General features: G+C 39.1%; 1 protein-coding gene across 10 annotated transcripts in view; it reads left to right on the top strand.

Moving 5' to 3' along the window:
• Positions 1-21631, top strand: part of LOC308482216 (ankyrin repeat and KH domain-containing protein 1-like) — a 90323-nt gene that overhangs the window by 39025 nt on the left and 29667 nt on the right. For 9 of the 10 annotated variants that reach the window (XM_081015116.1, XM_081015112.1, XM_081015115.1 and 6 more), the window contains exons 15-20: positions 8003-8752; positions 18147-18286; positions 18405-18516; positions 18895-19040; positions 20808-20950; positions 21394-21607. In XM_081015116.1, coding sequence (XP_080871242.1) covers positions 8003-8752; positions 18147-18286; positions 18405-18516; positions 18895-19040; positions 20808-20950; positions 21394-21607 — 1505 coding nt within the window. The remainder of the gene's footprint in view (positions 1-8002; positions 8753-18146; positions 18287-18404; positions 18517-18894; positions 19041-20807; positions 20951-21393; positions 21608-21631) is intronic. The other variant, XM_081015108.1, reaches the window with a different exon arrangement.

The raw sequence follows: 21631 nt of genomic DNA, 5'->3' as shown, positions 1-21631 counted from the left end.
CTGATCCGCTAAGCCCGCTAAGCCGCTAATACTGTAGCGCTAATCCGCTAAACCGCTAATGGGCTTGCTTCGCAAGACGAAAAAACCCGCAAGACGAAGAGACTCGCGGAACGGATTCTTTTCGTCTTGCGAGGCACCACTGTACTTTACATTAAGAAAATAGAATGCCACAAAACAAGAGCAATATATGAACAAGACTAAAACCCAACATTCGCAGAAGACTGAGAAACAATTCCATTAAGGATGGTGGTAATAGCACTACCATTCAAGACAAAATCTCATGTGTTGCTAAAAGATAAAGGCAGATTACTTTATGCTGCTTTCACTGATGTGCACATCCTAAGAAGCACATAGGTTATGGCTATAGACACGAGTGGATAAATACTACAAGCTGCACATCTTGACTACAATGGTAGTCAGCCTGTAGTGGTTGACTTTATGGCAGCTGAACTAAATATTATTTAGTGTCTTAAGGACACAACTGAGGCATAACAAGACTCAGAAAGCAGACCTTATGACATGATGACATAATGAATTGTGTCTAGATGAAGAAAGTCAAGTATTCCAGCTGAATGATGATTGAGAGTGCTATATAATGCTGGCTAAGGAGTTTTCCACTGTCATTCTGAATAACTGCAGTAGAAGGGCAGCACAAAGGGAAAGCCCCTATCTTAGCTTCAGAACGTTTTCCATTTCTTTCTACTTCTTGCAAAATGTCCCCAAGACGATGAATTTCAGCAGATTTAAGCATACATCTGTGATACATCTAGTACTTGAAAACCAGGAGACTGACAAAACTATAACTATTCCCCAGTATGCACTGGAGTAGGATAACATGTATTTGCCTTTAATTTATATAGCTCTAAAGCACTATAGTATTATGACAATGCCAGCTTATACAGGATTATTTGTAAGGACGGAGGATGCAATAAAGTGCACAGAGAACAGCCGCTGTATGTCCTTGAGATTCTACAAGGTGATTAGGTTGTTCTTGAATGATGACACTTAAGCCAAATGTTCAGTACTAAGTGTGCTGCACAGGATCTTGTCTATGGAATTTTCAAGGTGAAGAAATTAAGAACAGAAGACATTGGACTGGGTTGCGCTGTGCACCAAACCACATGAACAAACGGTATGCTGTGCTTAGCCCACAAAGAAGGCACTAACTCTGCTCTGAACAGGCATTCCAAAAGGCTGAATTTTGTAGCTTTGAATAAGGCTGATCTTGCCATGTTTTTGCCCAGGGAGCTGTTTTTAGTACTCTGTGCAGTAAGGAAATCGTTGCTGGAAGACGTTCATATGCAGTAGAAAGTCATCAAATAAGACAAAATGATGTAATTCTTATGTCAATACATGAAGCAGACATAAGGTTGCTTCTACATGTTGTACAGAAAGTTCTATAGAATTATATATGCAAAAGACTGAGATTTTTAGAGGTTGTGTTATTTTTACAAAATGTTGTAGAAGTACTAGATGATGTGGGTGACATCACAGAAAATGCATTGTATACCCATCAATGAAGTATTCAACAAGCAACTGAATGATTCAGCAACAGAATATCTACCCTCTCTGTCCCATTCTACCATGACTGATTTGTGGCTCAGATTTCTATTTTACCAGCCAAGTCAGGGAACTGCCTAGCAGGTGAGGGATTTTGAGGCCTTGTGTTATCAGACAGGCAAGCACTACACCTTCATTCTAAATGGCTTCTTAGATGCTGAGTCACCTCAAGTCCTGAGGGTGATATTGAAGAATCTGGAGCTGGTGGGCAAGATGTGTTGGGGCATATTGGGTCCTCTGAATCTGCAGCCTCATGCTAGATGTCTTTGAGCGTGGTAGTCTTGGGAGGGTTCTTCTGTATATACTGATTCCCTTTGAACCATATATATACTGGAGCCAGCAATAAAGTTGTCAGCTTCCTTCAAGGGCCTCATCCAGTTCTGACTAGTCCTGATAGGAAGGTGATATGTATTTACTGGGTGGGACACTTCACCTTCACAGCAAATTCAGCATTTGAAAGCCTGTTGAGAGAACCGTCACCTAATTAATAATTTGGAGAAGGCAAGCTCACAGATAAAACCATCATATCCACTAAGAAGTTTTTGTGAAGAATATACAATGTGAAGGCAACTGACTCTGATGTAGCACAGCATGTCTTGAAAACACAAAATTGGAAATGTTGCCACCAAGAAGTGACATTCTTCATTTTCACTCAGTGTGCAGTATTGAGTCATCTGGAGAAATTCTCTTTGTGCCATTGTAGAGCTCCCAGTGCCAGCAAATACTGGTTGGAAGTGCTCTTAATCAGTTATTCTGATTGTTCAGAATGTCAGTGTCATTTTCCAGTTGTTTGTTTGGAACTAATCTGTTCTTTGGCACTGCTCTTCTTTGGGTTTGGGATGTAGACTGAGTTTTCCAAACTTGCTGGCATATTGAGTGTAGGAGGGCATAAGGAGAAGGGGACGACAGAGGACGAGATGGTTGGATAGTGTTCTCGAAGCTACCAGCATGAGGTTGACCAAACTGCGGGAGGCAGTGGAAGACAGGAGTGCCTGGCGTGCTCTGGTCCATGGGGTCACGAAGAGTCGGACATGACTAAAGGACTAAACAACAACAACAAAAATCTGTTGTTAATGCCAAACAAAGTGTGTACCTCTGAGATGCAAATATAGCAAATCTACATTCATGTCAGTTCAACAGATACTTTGGCCTGGTTCACATGTATTGACAAACCATAGTCCAAAACTATGGTTTACCTTGAACAAGCTGGTGCACACTGGCTTAGCATTATGTGTGAATCTGTGCTTGTGGTTTGTTTCTCTCTGGACAAACTGCAAGTGGATGCAAAGGTTTTTTCCTGGCTTACCACTCATGATTTGATTGGGAGAAACAAACCATGAGCACTGATTTGCATATGACACTAAGGCAGCTGCTCCAATAGTTTGTTTTCCAGCTCTAGAAAGGAACAAACAAAGCAGGCATAACAGAGCAGCACGCATGCACAAGCTGCTTGTTTGAGCTAAGCCATTGTTTGTTTCTGATCATGCTTTATTGTTAAATATGATTGAGGCCACTGACTACTAAGTACATTCGTGGATGTCCAGCTTGAAATGCCTGTAAGCATAAAGACTGTCAAAAGATTAACAGTGCAATTCCTTTTCTTAGTTGGTACCAGTATCATTTACAAATTTTACTTTTGTGTTAATTTCAACTTTTTTGTTATATACTGCTTTCATTTTTTTATTTTTTTCAGTTGAGCTAAAACTATGGACAGTGTTGCATGGATTTTACAAAAATCACATTTTTTAAAAAAATTAGAAGGTCAAGAACTCAATTCAGCTTGGAAGCCATCATTTTCATAACCATTAGCCAAAATGTGTTATGTAATATAGTTTCCCAGCTTTTACCCCTTTTTCCAAGTCTCTTTTCCAGAAATCCATCCAGACTATTTACTTACACAAGAGAAAATAAAGGGATTTTGCCAGGGGATTGGAGGGAAGCGGCTGTTTTTGTCTTTTCAAGTTGCTCAGAAGTGCATGTTTGGGTACTGCTGGATTCATTCACCTAAAACTTTGTGGAGATGTGAATTGTCTTTGTTAGCTTTACTAGCCGAAGAGCTGTGGCCCTTCCATTTAGTTCTGATTTAAACCTTTGTGTAGCTACTCATAAATTTCAATATGCCATAAGACTTGAAGTAAAAAATGACCGTAGCGGAGGAAGGAATTAGTCAATGGGTGCACACTATATCAGGGCTGCACTATCCCAGTTAAGCTTCCCCGTGTCTTCTACCTTCAACTGAAGATGGTTTCAACTTTTATAAAGTCTTAAAATTGCTTCAGCCTCAAATGGCTTCCTCTCAGATGTTTCATTGTAATTGCCTCAATCTGTCAAAAAAAAAAAACCCCTCTAAAATATTTTGTCTAGACACCACATTAGGCCAACAAGCTCATTCTCATTGACTGTACACCACTTACAGAAATTCCTCTTTGTGATTTACCCAGACACAACCCTCTCTTTAGAAGTCCTACAGGGTTAATTGGGGTGGGCTTTGAGTTGAAGATTACAACTTTAATTTTATGAAGTTCTGGCATATTTTTTATGTTTTTGATTTCATGATATACCTGCTCCAAGCCCTAGGGATAGGATGGGATGGAAATTGAAATCTATGAAATTTTTGGGCAGCTAGTGTACCGTAATTCTTTCTGAAAAAAGCCATGCCAATTTTCCTTCTGATTACAAATTAAGACGTGACTTTGACAACCTTTATCTTATGGATCATAGACACCATTTTCTTCTAGAACTTAAATACTTGAAGGCATATTAATAAGTTCTAGTTTTGGATTCCTGGGCCTTCAAGTTCCATGTACAACGTAAGGGACTTGAGAATTGAGCTGAATTTCCATGTTTTTATTGTTGTGAATTATATTGCCTGGAGAGTGAGGTGATGGGTGATGCTAAGCCTCGTTTATCCTGATAGCTATGAGTTGTACTGACTGCTGAAGTACATTAGCATATAATTTTTTTAAAAAAAAATAACATATTTACCTTAATATATAGATATATGCAGCTATAGTGCAATTTATCATACTCTCAGTCTGAGTTCATGGGTAAAAGCTCATTAAATTTTGGACAGGGGAATACCAAAAACATATTTTCCTTTCTGCAAAGTTCTTGGCAATTTAGAGACATTGAGCAGCTGGCTTGGGGTTCTGTGTTGGGGTTTAGTTTAGTTTAGTTTAGGTCTTTCCCACTACGGACACTCTGCTTAAATGCATTTCAAACCGAAATGTTCAAAAATCCATTTGGTCTAGTCTACAGGATTCATGCTTTCTGTCAGTTTCAGTGTATACTTGCAGTATACAAGTGAGCTGTGTGACCAAATGAGTGGCTTCTTTACTCATGCATTAACAGTTTAGTTGGCAGAAGGCACCAACTAAGCACATGAAGAAGCAAGGGTTAAGCCGTTATCACGACAGTTTCAGACATGACTCTTGCCCTTGCAGGAGTTACAAAGGGGTTACGTTCGGAGGATCATGCCTAAAGCCAAAACCATGTGTAGTCAAAATGCATTGGTTTCAATGGCGGATGGGATTGCAAAAGTCATTTTTCCTGGAACCCTGCTTCCCCTCACTTTCTTTTTGGCCACACGTGTAAAACTGAATGCACATAAACTATGGGCTTACTGTACTTGCACTAGAAAGGTTATACTTGTTGTTATTGGTTTCATAGATTAATAAATTGTGTCACAGCCAGGAGATATCAAAGCAGTGTGCAATTAAGAGTAAACAATAGATTCAACCCTGCATCTAAAAGTTTTATATAACAGTAATTGTGGGAGTGGAGTAACTTCTCCTCCAAAACAAAATGATGAATGGTGCCCTATAGCATATTAGTAGCCAGTGTAGCGCACTCACCAGAAGTGGTATATGGGGTTGATGGGATACTACAGTTAACAGCCTAGCTGCTGCATTCTACACCTTTCTGGCTAAGGCCAAGGCATGTAGGTCATCCAGTCCTGAGGTTTCCAATGCCTGGACTACTGTGGCCAAGCTATCTTATTCCAGAAACTGCTATAATTGTCTTACGAAACAAAGCTGGTAAAAAGTACCTGCTGCTTCAGATGGAGTGTAAGGCTGTCCAGAACAGGTAACTGATGTATCTCCCAGACCTGGGAACCACTTTTCCACAGGGCCTCCTTTTTGCCAGGGCTTAAATTCAGTTTATTGGCCCTTATCCATCCCACTCCTGTGCCCAGACACTGGTCCAAAGCCCACATAGCCAATTATAATTCAGATGTTGCAGAGAAGAGTTGACACTGCTCCAAAGCCCATAACAACCATTTCCAGCTGCTCTATGTAGACAGCTGCTCTATGTAGATGTTAAATATTGTTAGGGATAAAAAAAAGTGCCCTGTGGCACCTGATAACACAAATGCCAAGGCCCAAGAGACCTACTTTTTGCCAACTTGTGAATAATGGTGATATTAACCTTCCTCTGAGGTGGCCAAAAACATATTTCACCTTAGCCATTCAGATATTTCAAGGCACATGTTTTCTCTGACACAAGTTTTGATGCTCCTTTAGAAAACAATTATACATGAAGCTTCCTCCAGCATTGCTCTTCTGCCTCGGCTTATACCAGGTGTGATCAACATGGTGCCCTCCAGATGTTGCTGTACTACAACTTCCATCTGTTTTCTGTGATGAGCACAGTATCTCGTCTCTCTGGTTTTCTCCTCCTGGACTTCCTGATAACTTAAATTCCTTACTAGGCTAACCTTGTGAGAATCAATGTACCTATACCCTATAGCTTGTTGTTAGATTATATTTTTGGTATATGGTATCAATATAATATTTTTGGAGTAGTTTTGAAATATTCAAAATGTTTATTTGTATTGGATCCCAGTAGAATAATAATACTGTCAAAAATATGTGATGGGAGAGGGTAAAGAGGGAGAGTTGACATATACAAATCCCATCCTAAAGTCAAATCAGCACAGTCTTTGGTCTATGCTTTGAGCTGTGACCAAACTTGGTTCACTTTAATATTATTCTTAGAGTAATACAGATCAATTTAGGTTTTTTCTTCAAATAAAAAGTGGCATATGTTAATGTAAAAAGATTCATAATGAAGGTGAATGGTGACCAAATGCTTCTCTCTTCAGATGATTGATAGAATTAACAGTCCTGATGGGTTGAGAAAATAAAAACATAACAGTGGTCCAGTTAATTACTTGGTGTGCTGGCAGCTTTAAAGTTGGCTTAATATGTGACTTTCATACTGCAGGCAGTGTCAGTTACCTTAATCTATATCACACTGGTCCTATTAAGGCAATATAGTTTAATTGTGCCTATAGGTTTGCAAGGTTTTATGCCTCAGCACAACTCCAAAGATAGGAAAGCTCAATTAATCTTGCATCAAGACAGTTCTAACTTTTTAAAGCATATTTTAAGAACTTGACATTGAATATATATATAACTATAGAGCCCCAAACCCACGCATTAGTTCATTTTTAGCCAAATTTGTTGTAGTATAAGAGTTGCTGTGAGCATCATAAAATCTGAGTCAAAACACAGTGTTAAAAGCCGCTAGTAGTAATGCTCTGTCTTGTCAAATAAACTTGTTTGAGATTATTAGAACAGCTTGAGTGTTGCCATGTAATTTTGAAACTTCAGGGTACATAAAGGCCATCTTGAAATTGCATATTCACCCCATTAAATGTTGTATCTTTTAGTAGTTTCTTTTCTTTTTCTCCCTCTCCCTCACGCACAAACTAATATTTTTTTTGGGGGGGGGGGGGTTAAAAAATAGTGCATTAATGTAACATTGACTTTTGACATCTGCACAGCAAAGCTCTGAGCAAAGGATGGCTTGAATTTGTAGAGGTACTGATACAGGATAGCTGTTTCTTTCTAGATGCCTTTTGTGATGCATTTAAACCTTTGAACTGAACTGTTCAGAGAAACAGCGCTTTCTGCAGCAAATGCTCATTTGCTTTTAATACGTGCTCAATATTTTTGCATTGGTCCTTGTATTGAGGAATATAGCTGTTTGCAGTTTTTACAGTATGTTCTTAAAGCACAACTCCCAGAGATAGGTAGAGCGGCGTATGTGTTGGATGTTGTGTGTGTTCTGCAAGTTAAGTCTCTAGTGTTGCAGCGTATTTATAGGATTTTGCTGCTTTTGTCTGTCTGAACGTTAGTAGTCAAGACATCGGTAAATATTCTGTATTTTTTTTGCAGTATAATTTTATTTATTTGATAAACAATATTTAAGGGGACACATTTGTATTTTAATATTAACATAGTTTTTTTACAACTGGAAGCTAGGGTCCATTTTAAAATTACAATTCTGTCTTGTGCTGTCTGTCCTGATATGAGGTGTAGACTTTAATCTATTTTATGCTAATGTGGTTAGTTATAAAGTTTTGGGTGGGAAAAGCGTGGGGAGGTATGGGTTAACCTCAGCATGGCATTTTTTCAAACATTTTTCGTGTGCTTAGGTACATCCAAGCAGAAGTCAACTTCCCTTCAGGTAGCAGATCAGGAGCTACTGTCACCTTTTCACCCATACCAGCCTTTGGAATGTATAGTGGAAGAAACTGAAGGCAAGCTGAATGAACTTGGACAGAGAATTAGCGCTATTGAAAAAGCACAGCTTAAATCATTGGAGTTAATTCAAGGTGAACCTTTGAATAAAGATAAGATTGAAGAGCTCAAAAAGAACAGAGAAGAACAAGTGCAGAAGAAGAAGAAAATACTGAAGGAGCTGCAAAAGGTGGAAAGGCAATTACAGATGAAAACACAGCAGCAATTTACCAAAGAATATTTGGAGACCAAAGGTCAGACAGAGTCACCCCTTACCCATCAGCAGCAGTGCCCACACACAGGTGTCCTCCCAGAAGTGGAAGGCAATGAGGGTCTGCCTGGGGATAGCTTTTCAGAGTTATGGCAGGTTGACAGAATCCTGGCAGGTAAAGATGAGCAGCAGCACTCTCCACCATCTGCTAAGCAAACCGGGTTTGTCCCTCTCCAACCTTTGTCAACGCCACAGTGTAATTTTTCAAGTAACCTAGGCTGTAATGGGACAGATTCTTTTGAACTTCAGAAAGTATTAGGTAATCAGCAAAATGTAGGACAACAGCAGCCAATTGCAGGACATGGTCAGGGGCTGTTAGTTCAAGAACCAGACGGATTAATGGTTGCCACTCCAGCACAGACGCTAACCGACACTCTTGATGACCTGCTAGCAGGTGGGTTGAGAAATATGTTTTCTTGCATTAATGTGTGTGCTCCGTTCCCTCTGCCCTCATTCCCTCTTGCAATTTTCCCTTTGGGGAGTATTTGTTTTAAATATATTTCTTTCTTAGTGCTCTTAATGTTGACATTCAAGTTATAAATTCCCAAATATTTGGGTTGCTTTATCAAAGGTTAAATATTAATATTTTGCTATATTGAAATCTTCCTATATCAATCCTTTGGGCTTCCACTTCAGTAGTATTAACTTTTTAAGGAAAACTAGTTACAAGAAACCAAATGGTGTTATGCAAATATGTCTAGTTGACACTTGCCTCTGAAGGTATCACTGGGCTCATGATTTCAACACTCATGTGAAGGTGCCATTTGTATGACCTGACACACCTCTGTAGGGATAGCGAGGAGACTTTGATGTATTAAAACACCAGCAGCTTTATTTGAAAATTAACCTACAGGCTTACTCATTCATATATAGTAATATCAGAATATCGTATGCTTGTGAAAATGAACCCTTTGAAATATGCTCTAACTACATGGCAGCGCTAGAAATACTTGCAGCAGAAAGGAGATGATAGGTCCTGCTTAGGAACAAACTTAGCTTACACTAGCTATTGTCAGCTTAGCTATCACACCATTTTAACATTTTAAATAAGAATAGTTGATTAAGACTAATAGCGTAAGATGCTAGGTAAGAAAAACCATATGCATGGTTTATGTATAGACTGCAAGCTTTAAACTTCATTGTAGAGTAATTTGTGAGGCTGAAAGTAAGAAAAGGGCTTGCCCTTGTGGAGTTTGCAGTGATGTGCTGGCTCCATTTTCCTTTACTGTCTTTGGCAGAATATAGTTTTCCTTTGCGTTTGTATCCTAAACTGCTAAAACCAATGCCAAAACTAAAACTGCTGTGGCCATTCCTTTTAGATGTTGAAGCTGTAGATAGCAGTGTTTATTTGAGTCTACTGCAGTCTGGATGGGTCTTGGTTTTGTTTTGAAGCTATATTTGTTTTGTGTTATGTAGTAGGAATACTCGTTTTGAATTTGAAAAAGGGAAAGTGAAAGGTGCCTCACCTAACTTGTAAATATAGTTTTTGCTTATTAAATGTTAAGTTATTCTTCTTGTGAGGAAAGTAGCCCTCTTGATGACCCTGTTAGCTCATGTTCAATAAAGTAATACTATCAGTTGTGATAAAACAAGAAAAAAGATTTCCTTTGGCTGGGTTGGGTTCAGAAATATAATGCAGCATAACAGAATCCCTTGTAGGAGAAAGGAAAAATGTTTATGGATCTAAATGAAGTGTCTTTTACTTTTTTATTGTGCCAGCATTTTATGGATACATTTTCATAGATGATATCTCATAGAACTGGTGCTGTCTAATCTGTTGGAAGTTTGCTTGAAATGGATATCATGTAAGTGAAGTGATTTCCCATCTAACTTACCAGCAGTAACCATGTGCTCTGTGCTATTTCCCTTCAACTCTGCCAAAGTGAGGACAGGAAAAATAAATCTCATTCTGATTTGGCTTCTTGATGTCAATATGTGGCTGATAAATCTGATTGAGAGAAGCAAATACTAAATAAACTTAAGTTTTAATAGTGTATATATCACCAACCAGGAACTAGGAGAGTTAGAATTCAGCATTGGGGGAAATCAGAAATTTGAGTAGGCAAAAATCCACTTGAAATTGAATTGGTGTGCAGATGTTTGGAAAATGTGTAGTGAACTTACTAAATTTAATAAGGGAGCTCAGTTAAACTAATTTGCCAAAGTTGTGTACTGTTTATGATTTATGTCTTTTTGAAAGATTATGAAGCTGTTAGGTTTATTGAATATGTAGGTTTCTGAAACCTACATCAGACTTTGCAGTTCTCTGTTCCTCATTTGCTCAAGTAAAATGATTGGGAAGGTTGCATATATCATGGAAGGAGGAACAGCTGTAATTTTAGGGATTTTCTCTAGTGCCCAGATTAAAAAGAAGAGAAGAACTATACTAGTGCTCATTGCAGTGTCTGAATCAGCTTAATGGGCAGATTCATATGTTAGAAGAATATGCAGATACTTATAAGTATTGCATTGTTAACGTCATACCTGATAGTAATCAATATGCAGTCTTTGATGTGGCTGACCAGATTTTGAGTCAGCTTGAGTGAAGATTGGTTAATGCTTAAACTTAATTATTTTTTTAATGGAATTGCTATTTCAAAGGAAATATATGAATCAACATTACTGGCTTCTAAACTACTAATGAGCATGTCTAGCATTTCAGTAATAGTCGAAAGATGACAAAGAAAGTAGGCTTGCTGATGACTTGAACTGGGAGGGACTGAAATATTTATTATTATTTTTTTACATCTGTCATATGCTCTTGAGGATGGGAGAGGATTGCATACAGCACCTTGTGAGAATTGGGCAAGTGGTGGTGGGAATGTTGCAGAGGAAATGAGATGTAAGAGTATCTGGTGATATAAAAGCAATGCTGGAGTGTTCATGCATGCAATTTGAATGTTATGTTCATGTTGTGAATTGCCCTGAGACCTGCAGGTATAGAGCAGTATACAAATTTAATTTAATAATAATAACAACAGGTACTCAATATTTGGTACGAAAAGGAGATGAAGCACTGTCTTCAGTGTAAATGTCTTCTTGTCATATATAAGCAACTATTCTCTTTTATGGAGAAGAAGATGGTGAAATATTTCCCACAGCTACTGTGGGAAGTAGTAGGAAAATACCAAAGCCCTACAACTTTGAATTTTGTGTTAAGCACCCCTGCTCTCAAATACTCATTTATACTTTATTTCATTGATTCACTGGATTTACACTAAATTTCACATTGAGCTTTCAATTCAGATTACTATGATTTTGGGGGAAGCTGTTGAATTTCTTAACCATTGTTGGTAAAGGCCACATTTGGAGTGCATATGTGAATGTTTATATTTTGTTGAATTTCCCCATTTAGGACAGCACTAAATATAAATCTAGGTTTGTTTCGTTTGTTTTTTAAAAATGAGAAAACTTCACCAGAATCCCCCAGTGGAAGGAGAATTAACTTTTGCCATCATAGTCGTAAAAGAAATAAAGGCAGTAGGTGGCTTACATGAGGTGAAATGCTCAGCTATTTAATCACTTTAGGACTACTACCGTCTTCCCTAAAATATATGTACGTTCCCTTGTATGCAACCAGATCTTAGTTTGTGTACACTTGGATTTCAAAATCTAAAGTGTGAAAGTCTAAGAGCCAAACATGTACGTTCCCTGTGTTCTGAGAACTTCTTGCAACAAAAACCTTGCGTAACATTCCCCTCATAGTTTTTTTGGGGGGGGGGGCGGGAAGGAACCTGTAGTAAGTCAAAGGTGTAAATTTCAAATTTCATAAGTAAACAAAGTATCCATGTTTAAGAATAGCAAGATCCTGTTATTTAATTCGATCAACCCTAAATAGTGGTATGACATACCAAGAAATTAATTTCAAAATTTCTCCCTGGGCAGGAAGAAATCATGTAAATGATTTAATTGCAACAAGTGTTCATACACTAGACTTCACATACTTAAAAAAAAAAAAACTGTATGTGGGCAATTTTTCTCTCTCTGTACATTAAGTACCCATTGGCAAGAAATTGTCTTTATTTTTATATGGGCCATCACAGCATCTTGTGTGTTTGTTGAGCTGGCTGGTAGTTGCTTTTATTCATTAACGCAGTTAAGAGATGCACCTATCTCTTTTTTCAGAAGTCCTTTTCATTTATAGAACATAACTACTGGCTACCGATGGCAGCTCTTCTTCTAGCAAGACACATTGCTTTTGCCTGGGAAAGAGGAATGTTGTAATCTTTCCAGATCATAAATTAGACAATTGTGAAAGTGAAAGAAACAACATAATTTGATTAAACATAATGTCTGGATTAAATTTTTGCCCAGTTAAATTTCCCTTACCCTTTTGTATGTATGGCACTGTAACACGTTTATCTGTTGCTCTTCTTGGCTCTCAGGTTCTGCTTACTCAGTGAGAAGTGTCAGAGAATCATAGCATCTCTCCTTTTGTTTTGTTAAATTGGCTCATGGCTTGCTCACTCTTTTCCCAACATCATGCTTCAGCTAGCCCAGCCAAAGGAAGATGTAGAACTGCTGGTGCCTCTTCTTACCTCTTTAAAAAGACCATTGGTCTCTGAAGGAGGGTCCTGTACTTGCTGTGTCTGGTGGTTGATAGATCTTTATTGGCAGTGAACTGTGCAGGCAGCGGTGTGTGTGTGAGAGAGAGGGAGAGAGAGAGTGGATGTTGTGATCAATGAAAGCTGCTGTGCTTATTACTGGGAAAGAGCAGGTGCATCTAGCTGATCATTGTTGGAAGTGAAATGCCAGAGGATTGTGGGTGTGGGTGCACACATACATTTATTACTCCTCTATTGTGTGCCATACCACCCCTCTCTTGTGCCTTGCTGCGTTAGTTTCCTTCTCTGAGGTAGAAGGAGTAGGAAATCAGTATATCAGTGTCTCTTGTATTCCTGTGTCTGTCCTGCTTGCTGCATGCTCTTCTGAGAGATTGGAGAAGGGTGATCAGTTGAATTCTCTTTAATCAAGTTGTAGCTGTATATCAGATGAGTCCTCGAAATTAAGCACTGCAAAACAGTAAGTTTTAATTTCGTGTCTAACTGTATGCTTGGATAGGCAATGGTTAATTCAGGAATCTGTGGAATGTGATGCAGTCAGTTCCATGGTTTCTTAAATGCCCCTCTTGTTCCTTGTTCTCCTTTGTGACTCTTTCACCAAATATTTACATGATACCACCTCTTTCCTTACAAATCCCTTCTCGGGCAATTTTTCTACAAGGTCTTTGGCCCCATCTCCTTGTTCTCATCCCTATTTGAGACATTTAATTGTTCCATGTTACCTTTGGGGTTCTTTGCCATACTTTCCATCTGCTCCTTTATCTTGTGTAAATTGTAAATTCATTAGAGGCAGTAACCGTACCACTAGTTTGTTACCTGTAAACTGCTACTGGCTGTGATGGGACTATAAATGCAAGTACTGTCTTTTCTACCTAGTGCCTTCTTGTAATGTAAGCTGATACTACCATATTTACTTGAATCTAACGCTCACCTTTTTTGGCCAAATTACAGTGCGAAAATTAAGGTACACATTAGATTTGATGGCACATTTACATTTGGCACCAAATACTTTGCTTGGTTTCAAGGTTCTGAAAAGTGAGGTGCACATTATATTTGATGGCACATTAGACTCGAGTAAATACGGTATGTCACTTCAGTTGGTCCATAAAGATTTGGATATTGTCTCTGCTGACATTGACCATGGGTGCAATACATACTTACATTTCAAAAGTTAAAGCATCCTTTTTAAGTTGTCCACCAGAAATGAAAACATAGAAGGATTATAGAACTGTAGAGTTGGAAAGAACCCTGAGGATCATCTAGTCCAACTGCAATCTAGTCCAATCTTTTATTCCAATCATTTACGCTTCAGCATTTTTCTGGGCAGATTTGAGTGAACTTAACTTCTGTAGGTATATAATGGCTAACAATGATTTGTGAAAGCACAGCTCAGGGGCGCTTTTAGTGTTTTATGTCTTTAAAAAGATAACTCTTTTTAAATGTATGTGGTATGGTGTCTTCTGTGACTGAGTGTGAACTGATTTGGGAACTTGGAAGTTGAAAGCATCAATTTCGGGGATGTCACATAAATTTCAGAAAGAAATTCGAAGATTCCCTGGTGTATTTAAATTATGAAGTTATATTCAGGTTCAGATATGAGATGTCACTCGTATGTCTATACAGCCCCCTCCCCCCGATTTTTACAGGGATTGCGTTCCTGGCCCTGAGCATGTCAGCGGAGTGCACAGAAGCCAGTGTTGTCAGCCAATATTGACAACTTTGAACAATTAGCTGGTGAAATTTTTATATAGTAAACTGGAAAACTCTCAGAAGCTCTTGTTTCACACTGTGCTCCTTTTTTGTACTACTTTGTCCTGCTGCTGGAATTTGTGTAGTACATGGGTGAGGAACCTGTGGCCCTCCAGAGGTGGTCAGACTCCACTTCCCAGCAACCTCAGCAAATATGACTAGTGGTCAGGGATGAAGAGAGTTAGAAGTTCAGCAACCTCTGGAGGGAGACAGGTCATCCATCCCTGGTGTAGAAAGTTGTTGCAAGTTAGGTGGGAAATAGTAGCTAGCTTTGTGCACAATTTTTTACTCAATTTCTATAGTGTAAGCTACTGCTTTTAATACCACTCTGATCAGCCTAAGTTCAGTTGACCTCAAGGTTTAATGTGAAATCAAAACAAGTGTCCTCCCTACTTGAATGGCACTTAAAGAAAAAATTGTCATGGTATACATTGTGTACAGTCAGGTTTACTCTCAATCCTCAATCCATTTGAATACCCTTTTGTGTATTTACATTTCATTCGATGTAAAGAAGACTGCATTGTCAGTTGTTGTTTTTAAAAATAACTGGTATGGAAATATTGAAATTTATTGCTTACATTTGTTCTTTTCATGTGTTCAATTCATTTTGAATGGGTTGGATCCAGACTTGACCTCATGCAAATGGAAAGACCTACTTTTATTTGCAGAAAGGGCCAAGATCCAGCAGAGGATTCATCTAGATCAGGGTTTCCCAAACTGGGATTTCCAGCTGTGGTTGGACTACAACTCCCATCGTCCCTAGCTAGCAGGACCAGTGGTGATGGTTGGACTAGATGGCTCTTACAGGTCCCTTCCAATATTACAATTCTATTATCTCAACTACATTGCTTGACAGTAGCTTGCTCTTGCAACAATTCACTTCTCCCAGTATGCAGCGTTCGAAATTCGCCTGGCACATTTTGAACTTGGCTATCAGCCACTTGCGCCAAGTGAAGATGCCTAGGCGCCAGGACGGTACCTGATCTCTCCAACCATCTGGAGGTGTATGCCTGGGGATTCTTGGATCCTGACTGTGCAGATAAAATATAGCAGATAGAATTATACAGATTGTGTTGCTAGTGTATGAAAACAGTCAGGATCCAAGAATCCCCAGGCATGCACCTCCAGATGGTTGGAAACGTCAGGTACCATCAGAATGAATTTCAGGAACCAAAAAACTGTTTTGAAAAATAGGACTTTCAAGCCATCTGGTCCAAAAATGGCAACTAGGCATTCCATTTTGGCGATTGTAACCCTTGTTAAAGGAGCCATTTGACTCCTAGCTTATATTGATTTTCTAACACTGCCAGTATGCAAGAAACTGGAAATAGTATTAACTGTGTACTAAGGCAGAGGTTTTAAAACTGTGGTCTGTGAGTTCCATTTGGGTGGCCTGTGGAAAGGCTGCAGTACAGTCAAATATATCTGTACTCAGCTACACACTTAATTTCTTTAATGTGATGATAAAGGACTAAGATGCCCAGCAAGGGGTCCATGATTTGCACGGCAGCACAGAAGCACATGACATGCATCTTTTGCCACATATGAGTCAGCTGGCTCAATGGAAATGTCAGTTGCCAACATGGCACCCAGAAATCTCCATGTAGTTGCAGTTGGACTTGTTTCAGCAGCAAAATACACCTGGCACCCAGGGAATTTCAAACACCACTCCAGAACAAGAGAATAGGGAATCAGTGAAAATTTCTTCCCCACTTTCCTCCAGCATGGTGTTCTGTGTGTGAATAGTGTGGATCTAACCCAGTGTGTAATGACCATTCAGCAGATGGGAATTTTAATCTTAAATGTAATGTTTCATAGCAGTAGTTTTTTATAAGTAGTTGACATAACAATTTTAGTACTATTTGATGGTTGTATTGTTTCATACTTCTTATTTCCTGTAAAACAAAATAATCTGGCCTAGTTAGCTTTAAGCCACAAAATGTGAATTGTGAAAGTGTCACCTGCTTATATGTAAAAGGTTTAACAGTCTAGAAAATGTCTCATGATGGGATTCTGCAGCACTTGGATACAATCACAAATCTCAACAGCAGCCATCTCTTAGTTACTTTAGAATACCTTTGAATATGTAGATGGGGTGATCCAGTCAATATTGTATACATTGAAAAAGCTTTTTATAAAAGCCCTTCACCAAAATTTGTTGAATAAGCTTAGCAGTTACAGGATAAGATTAACTAGTTACAGGGTAGGAAGATAAGATAAGATAAACTTTATTCGCATTAGCCAATGGCCATAACAACATAAAACAAGCAATATATACAAATAAAATATATACAAGTAACAGGGCAGGAAGCAGAGAATTAGGAATAACTGGGCAGTTCTCACAAAGGAGAAAGTGAGGAATGGCCATTGCTGAATGATTTATATTAGGATTGGTGCTTTTTAAATTGTTCATAAATGACCTGGATTTGAGGTGACCAAATTTTCTAATGACACCAAATTTTTCAGTGCAGTAAAAATGAAAAGGGATTGTGAAGAGCTCCAAAAGGAGCTCTCCAAAGTGGGTGAATAGGTATTACAGTGACAAATTCTGCAAAATTGTGCAAGTTGGAGTGAAAAATCATAACTAATGGAGTCTGAGCATTCAATAGCTGATTTTGGTGGATAGCTCAATGAAAATGTTAACCTAATATGTGGCAGCTGGAATCCTTCAGGGAAATGCCTTAAACTAAAACATCTGATAGTGTAATGTCTTTATATAAATCTATGGTACAATCACACTTTGAATACTATGTGCAGTTCTGGTCATGATCAAGGAGCTGGAGCAGCTCCTGCAAGTAAAGGTTACAATACTTGAGGCTTAATTTAGAATAAAGGAAAATATAGGGAGGGGTGTAATAGTGTCAAAGTGTGCCTGTTTCAGAAAAAATGTGTAGAGATTTTTTTCTATAATAGTAGGACCTTGAGTTACCCAATGCAGGTTTGCAATTAATTTTCGCTGAGCTTGCTTACTTAGAATCAAAATTCACTGAAACTGAGTATCTGTGAGTCAGTTCTTTACATGTTGTATTTTATTATTGTGTGGCTTCAGGAGTGTAGCTGGTAAGTCAGATAGAACCGTAGCATATTGATGCTAAAGTCTGTAATACCAGCGTAGTCCATCAAGTTTGAAGGAGGCTACACATGTAAAATATGATGCCTGTCTTGATTTTGGGGGATGAGGAGAGATCTTTTCCTATGCCTGCTTCCAAATATTTTAAAGGGGTATACTTCAGATCTTACATGTGTGCCCTTCACACGCTTTAGGGTGTGAGTGTGTATACATACACACCCACCCACACACCAGAGTACAAAATTTAAAGTGAAAATCTATCCTAAGTGTTTCTGTGGTTGGGGTACAATTTTGCATTTCCCTGTTAGTTCATTATTCAATAACAAGTTTAGTAATTAATAAGACATGATTTCTCTGGGAAAGGAGCTCTTTATGCAAGTGATGTTAAATGTTATCCTTTTTTCCAGCTGTTAATAGCAGAGTGCCTACTGGCTCCAATTCTTCACATGCTACAGAATCGCCTACACCTGAACCTTGTTCACAAACACTCAGTGTCACTTCTCAATCTGTGCTCCCCACGTATCCTTCAGTTGACATTGATGCCCACGTGAGTAATGTAGATAAGTTATAAAGCTGTTTTTGTTATAATAGTTGTTTCTGTTATATAACAGAGTAGTAATAAGGTGTGTATGTAGTAAACCTAACATATCCTTTCTACTGTTAAGACGGAGAGTAACCACGATACTGCGCTGACTCTTGCATGTGCTGGTGGTCACGAAGAGCTCGTCTCTGTATTGATAGCACGTGGTGCCAGTATAGAACACAGAGACAAGAAGGGTAAGCTACTGAAGTGCTGCTGTTTGTTGGTATTTTTTTCAGGGCTTGATGCATGGATATTGGACGTTCCATTACTTTTCATAACTTTCTAGCTCATAGAAAAAAACTGCTTTGAAACAGTTTTGGGGGGAATTTAATGTTTGTTATATGGAACTTTGAGCATTAACTGAGAATGGAGGATATGTTTTTTTTAGCAGAGGCTTCTTGTTAGCTTTTTGCCCCCCACCACAAGTGCTTTATCACAAACTCAAACACTGACTGTTCAGTGATTTCCATTGCCAATATTTATTGTGAATTATTGGCTTTAATACACAACTTTTCTTTCTACCTCTTTGCCTCTCGTTTGAAAATGGCTTCTAATATAATAATCTCTATTAGGATTTACACCGCTAATTTTAGCTGCAACTGCTGGACATGTTGGTGTTGTAGAGATCCTTCTAGACAAGGGTGGAGATATAGAAGCACAATCTGAACGTACTAAGGACACTCCACTTTCATTAGCATGCTCTGGTGGACGCCAAGAGGTAAATGTTATAATCTATCATATTCTTTAGTCTTAAGTTAGGAGAAGAGAGCATGAATGTAGCAGCCTGATATGTCCCCTTGCTCCCTGAAACATTTTTTTTTTTTTGGTATATTTTAGTTTATAAGTATACATATTGTATTGAACATGTTTAATTTTTTAATTTGTGGATTGCCAGTAGTAGAAATTTGTTTCCTACAAACATCCTTTAAAATGGCTCTTGATAGATTTGATTTTGTCAGTCAGGCAAACAAGATTCTTCAAAATCTACTCTGGTGTGAAAAAGGCATCCAAGTTGGACTGTCCATACTCCCCATACTGCTCAGGATGGGCAGGTATCATGCAACCTGTAACTGTAAAAGGTAAAGGACTCCTGGGTCGAATTCGCCTATGGAGTGTGGTGCTCATCTTCACTTTCAAGCCGAGGGAGCTGGTGTTTGTCCACAGGCAGCTTTTCTGGGTCATGCGCCCAGCATGACTAAACCACTTCTGGCACACGGAACACCTTGACAAGTTCCAGAGTGCATGGAAATGCCGTTTACCTGCCACCGTGGTACCTCTTTATCTACTCATGCTGGTATGCTTTCAAACTGCTAGGTTGGCAGGAGCGTGAGCTCACCCTGTCGCACAGATTTGAACTGTCGACCTTACGATTGGCAAGCCCAAGAGGCTCGGTGGTTTAGACCACAGCATCACCCACATCCCACCTGTAACTGTATACCAGATCTGAGTCCAAGAGAGATTTTACTCTTCAGCCTGCTTTGCCCAGGAACAGAGCTGAATCTTCCATGTCCTTTCTCTCATTTCTGCAACACCTTTTGTGACTTCAGTAGCTTCTACACCTTCACCAGTTTTACCTTTTCCAGTTCTTGTTATTAGTACCTTTTTGTTGCCTTCTCCAAGTTCCATTTGAAAAGGAAAAAGAAAACAATGCACTCTGTAAGAAGGAAAATTACCTCCATGCACTCAGACAAAAAAGGGCATGTTGGGATCTGCAGGGGGGAAAGAATCAGTACTTTGCTGCTTTCAAGCCTCACAATGCAATCTAGGGACTTTGACAAATGTTACATTTCCATTGATCACACACTTGCCACGATTTTGAAATTCCTGAAGTCCTAGAAGCCTGTTGCAGGAATGAAAGAGAGGGAAGCTAGAATAGGGAGCTCTGTTCCTGGTCAAGGCAGGAAAGTGGAGAAGAGTCTGGAGCCACACAATTTCAGGTCACATGAGTACTCTGTGTCCTGGGCAGTACAACAAGACAGCCCATTCTGGATGCCTCCACATCAAACCAGGAAGAGCCTTCATGGTAAGCAACCAGTGTTCTGTTCTGTGGATTTTTTGTATATAGAGCAGGGTTTCCCAAACTTTGGTCTCCAGCTGTTGACTACAACTCCCATCATCCCTAGCTAGCAAACCAGTGGTCAGGGATGGTAGGAATTGTAGTCCCAAAACATCTGGAGACCCAACTTTGGGAAACCTTGATATAGACTATTGTAGGATTCTCAGTACCATTAAAAACATACAAACTAGTGAAACTAATTTTGAGGAGTGCTCTGCTGCCGTAATCTCTCTATACTCTAATGACAATTGGCAACTGGTTCTTTGTATAGCCATTGAGGAAAATAAAGGATTAAAAAAGAACCTTGGTTCCCTGACTTGCCATTTTGTATTCTAGCTATTTATAGATTTAACAGTTTGGCTGTTTGCGAATTCCACCCAGTGCCAGAGTGTTGTTATCCTCTGATCCTGCTAATATTGTACCTTTCAGGTTGTTGACTTACTGCTGGCACGAGGCGCAAATAAAGAACACAGGAATGTGTCTGATTATACACCTCTTAGTCTTGCCGCATCTGGGGGATATGTTAATATTATTAAGATCCTGCTTAATGCTGGAGCGGAAATTAATTCAAGGTAATAGGCTGTGCTTATTGGGCTCTGTGGCATGCTGCATTTGCCACTTCTGGTTCTATCTTGGGAGGAGGAATAAAGGGGATGTCTAAGTCAACTGATCTATTTTGATCCTATTCAGTTGTATTAAACTATCATAATACGGGCTCCTGGTAACAAATGTGCAATTTTTTTATGTCTATTTTTTATATATTAAAAGCTCACATGCTTTGTTAGTAGATTCCCCCCCTCAAATTCCTGCTAGTGTTTTTAGCATGTAAAATGGTGGTATCAAGTGAGACCAGTCTGCTTTAGTCTGCTCTAGTCTGCTTTTGTCAGTTAGGTTTGTATTCGATTTTTCTGTAAACTTGTGTCTATTCTTCCGGGGGGGGGGGGGGACTTGTTTTCTGTACATTTGTCTAGGTTATTTTGTTCTGGTGGTTGTATTAATTATCTCTTCCCTCTAGGACTGGGAGTAAGCTAGGCATTTCTCCTCTGATGTTGGCGGCTATGAATGGCCATGTTCCTGCAGTGAAGCTGTTGCTTGATATGGGCTCTGATATAAATGCTCAGATTGAGACCAATCGGAATACAGCGCTCACTTTGGCCTGTTTCCAGGGCAGAGCAGAGGTGGTCAGCCTGCTTTTGGACAGAAAAGCCAATGTTGAACATAGGGCAAAGGTGAGCCTGCAGATAGCTTTCTTT

This window comes from Podarcis pityusensis, assembly GCF_964106645.2.
Source record: "Podarcis pityusensis genome assembly, chromosome: 7".
Taxonomy (NCBI): Eukaryota; Metazoa; Chordata; class Lepidosauria; order Squamata; family Lacertidae; genus Podarcis; species Podarcis pityusensis.
This window is presented reverse-complemented; position numbering and strand designations above follow the sequence as displayed.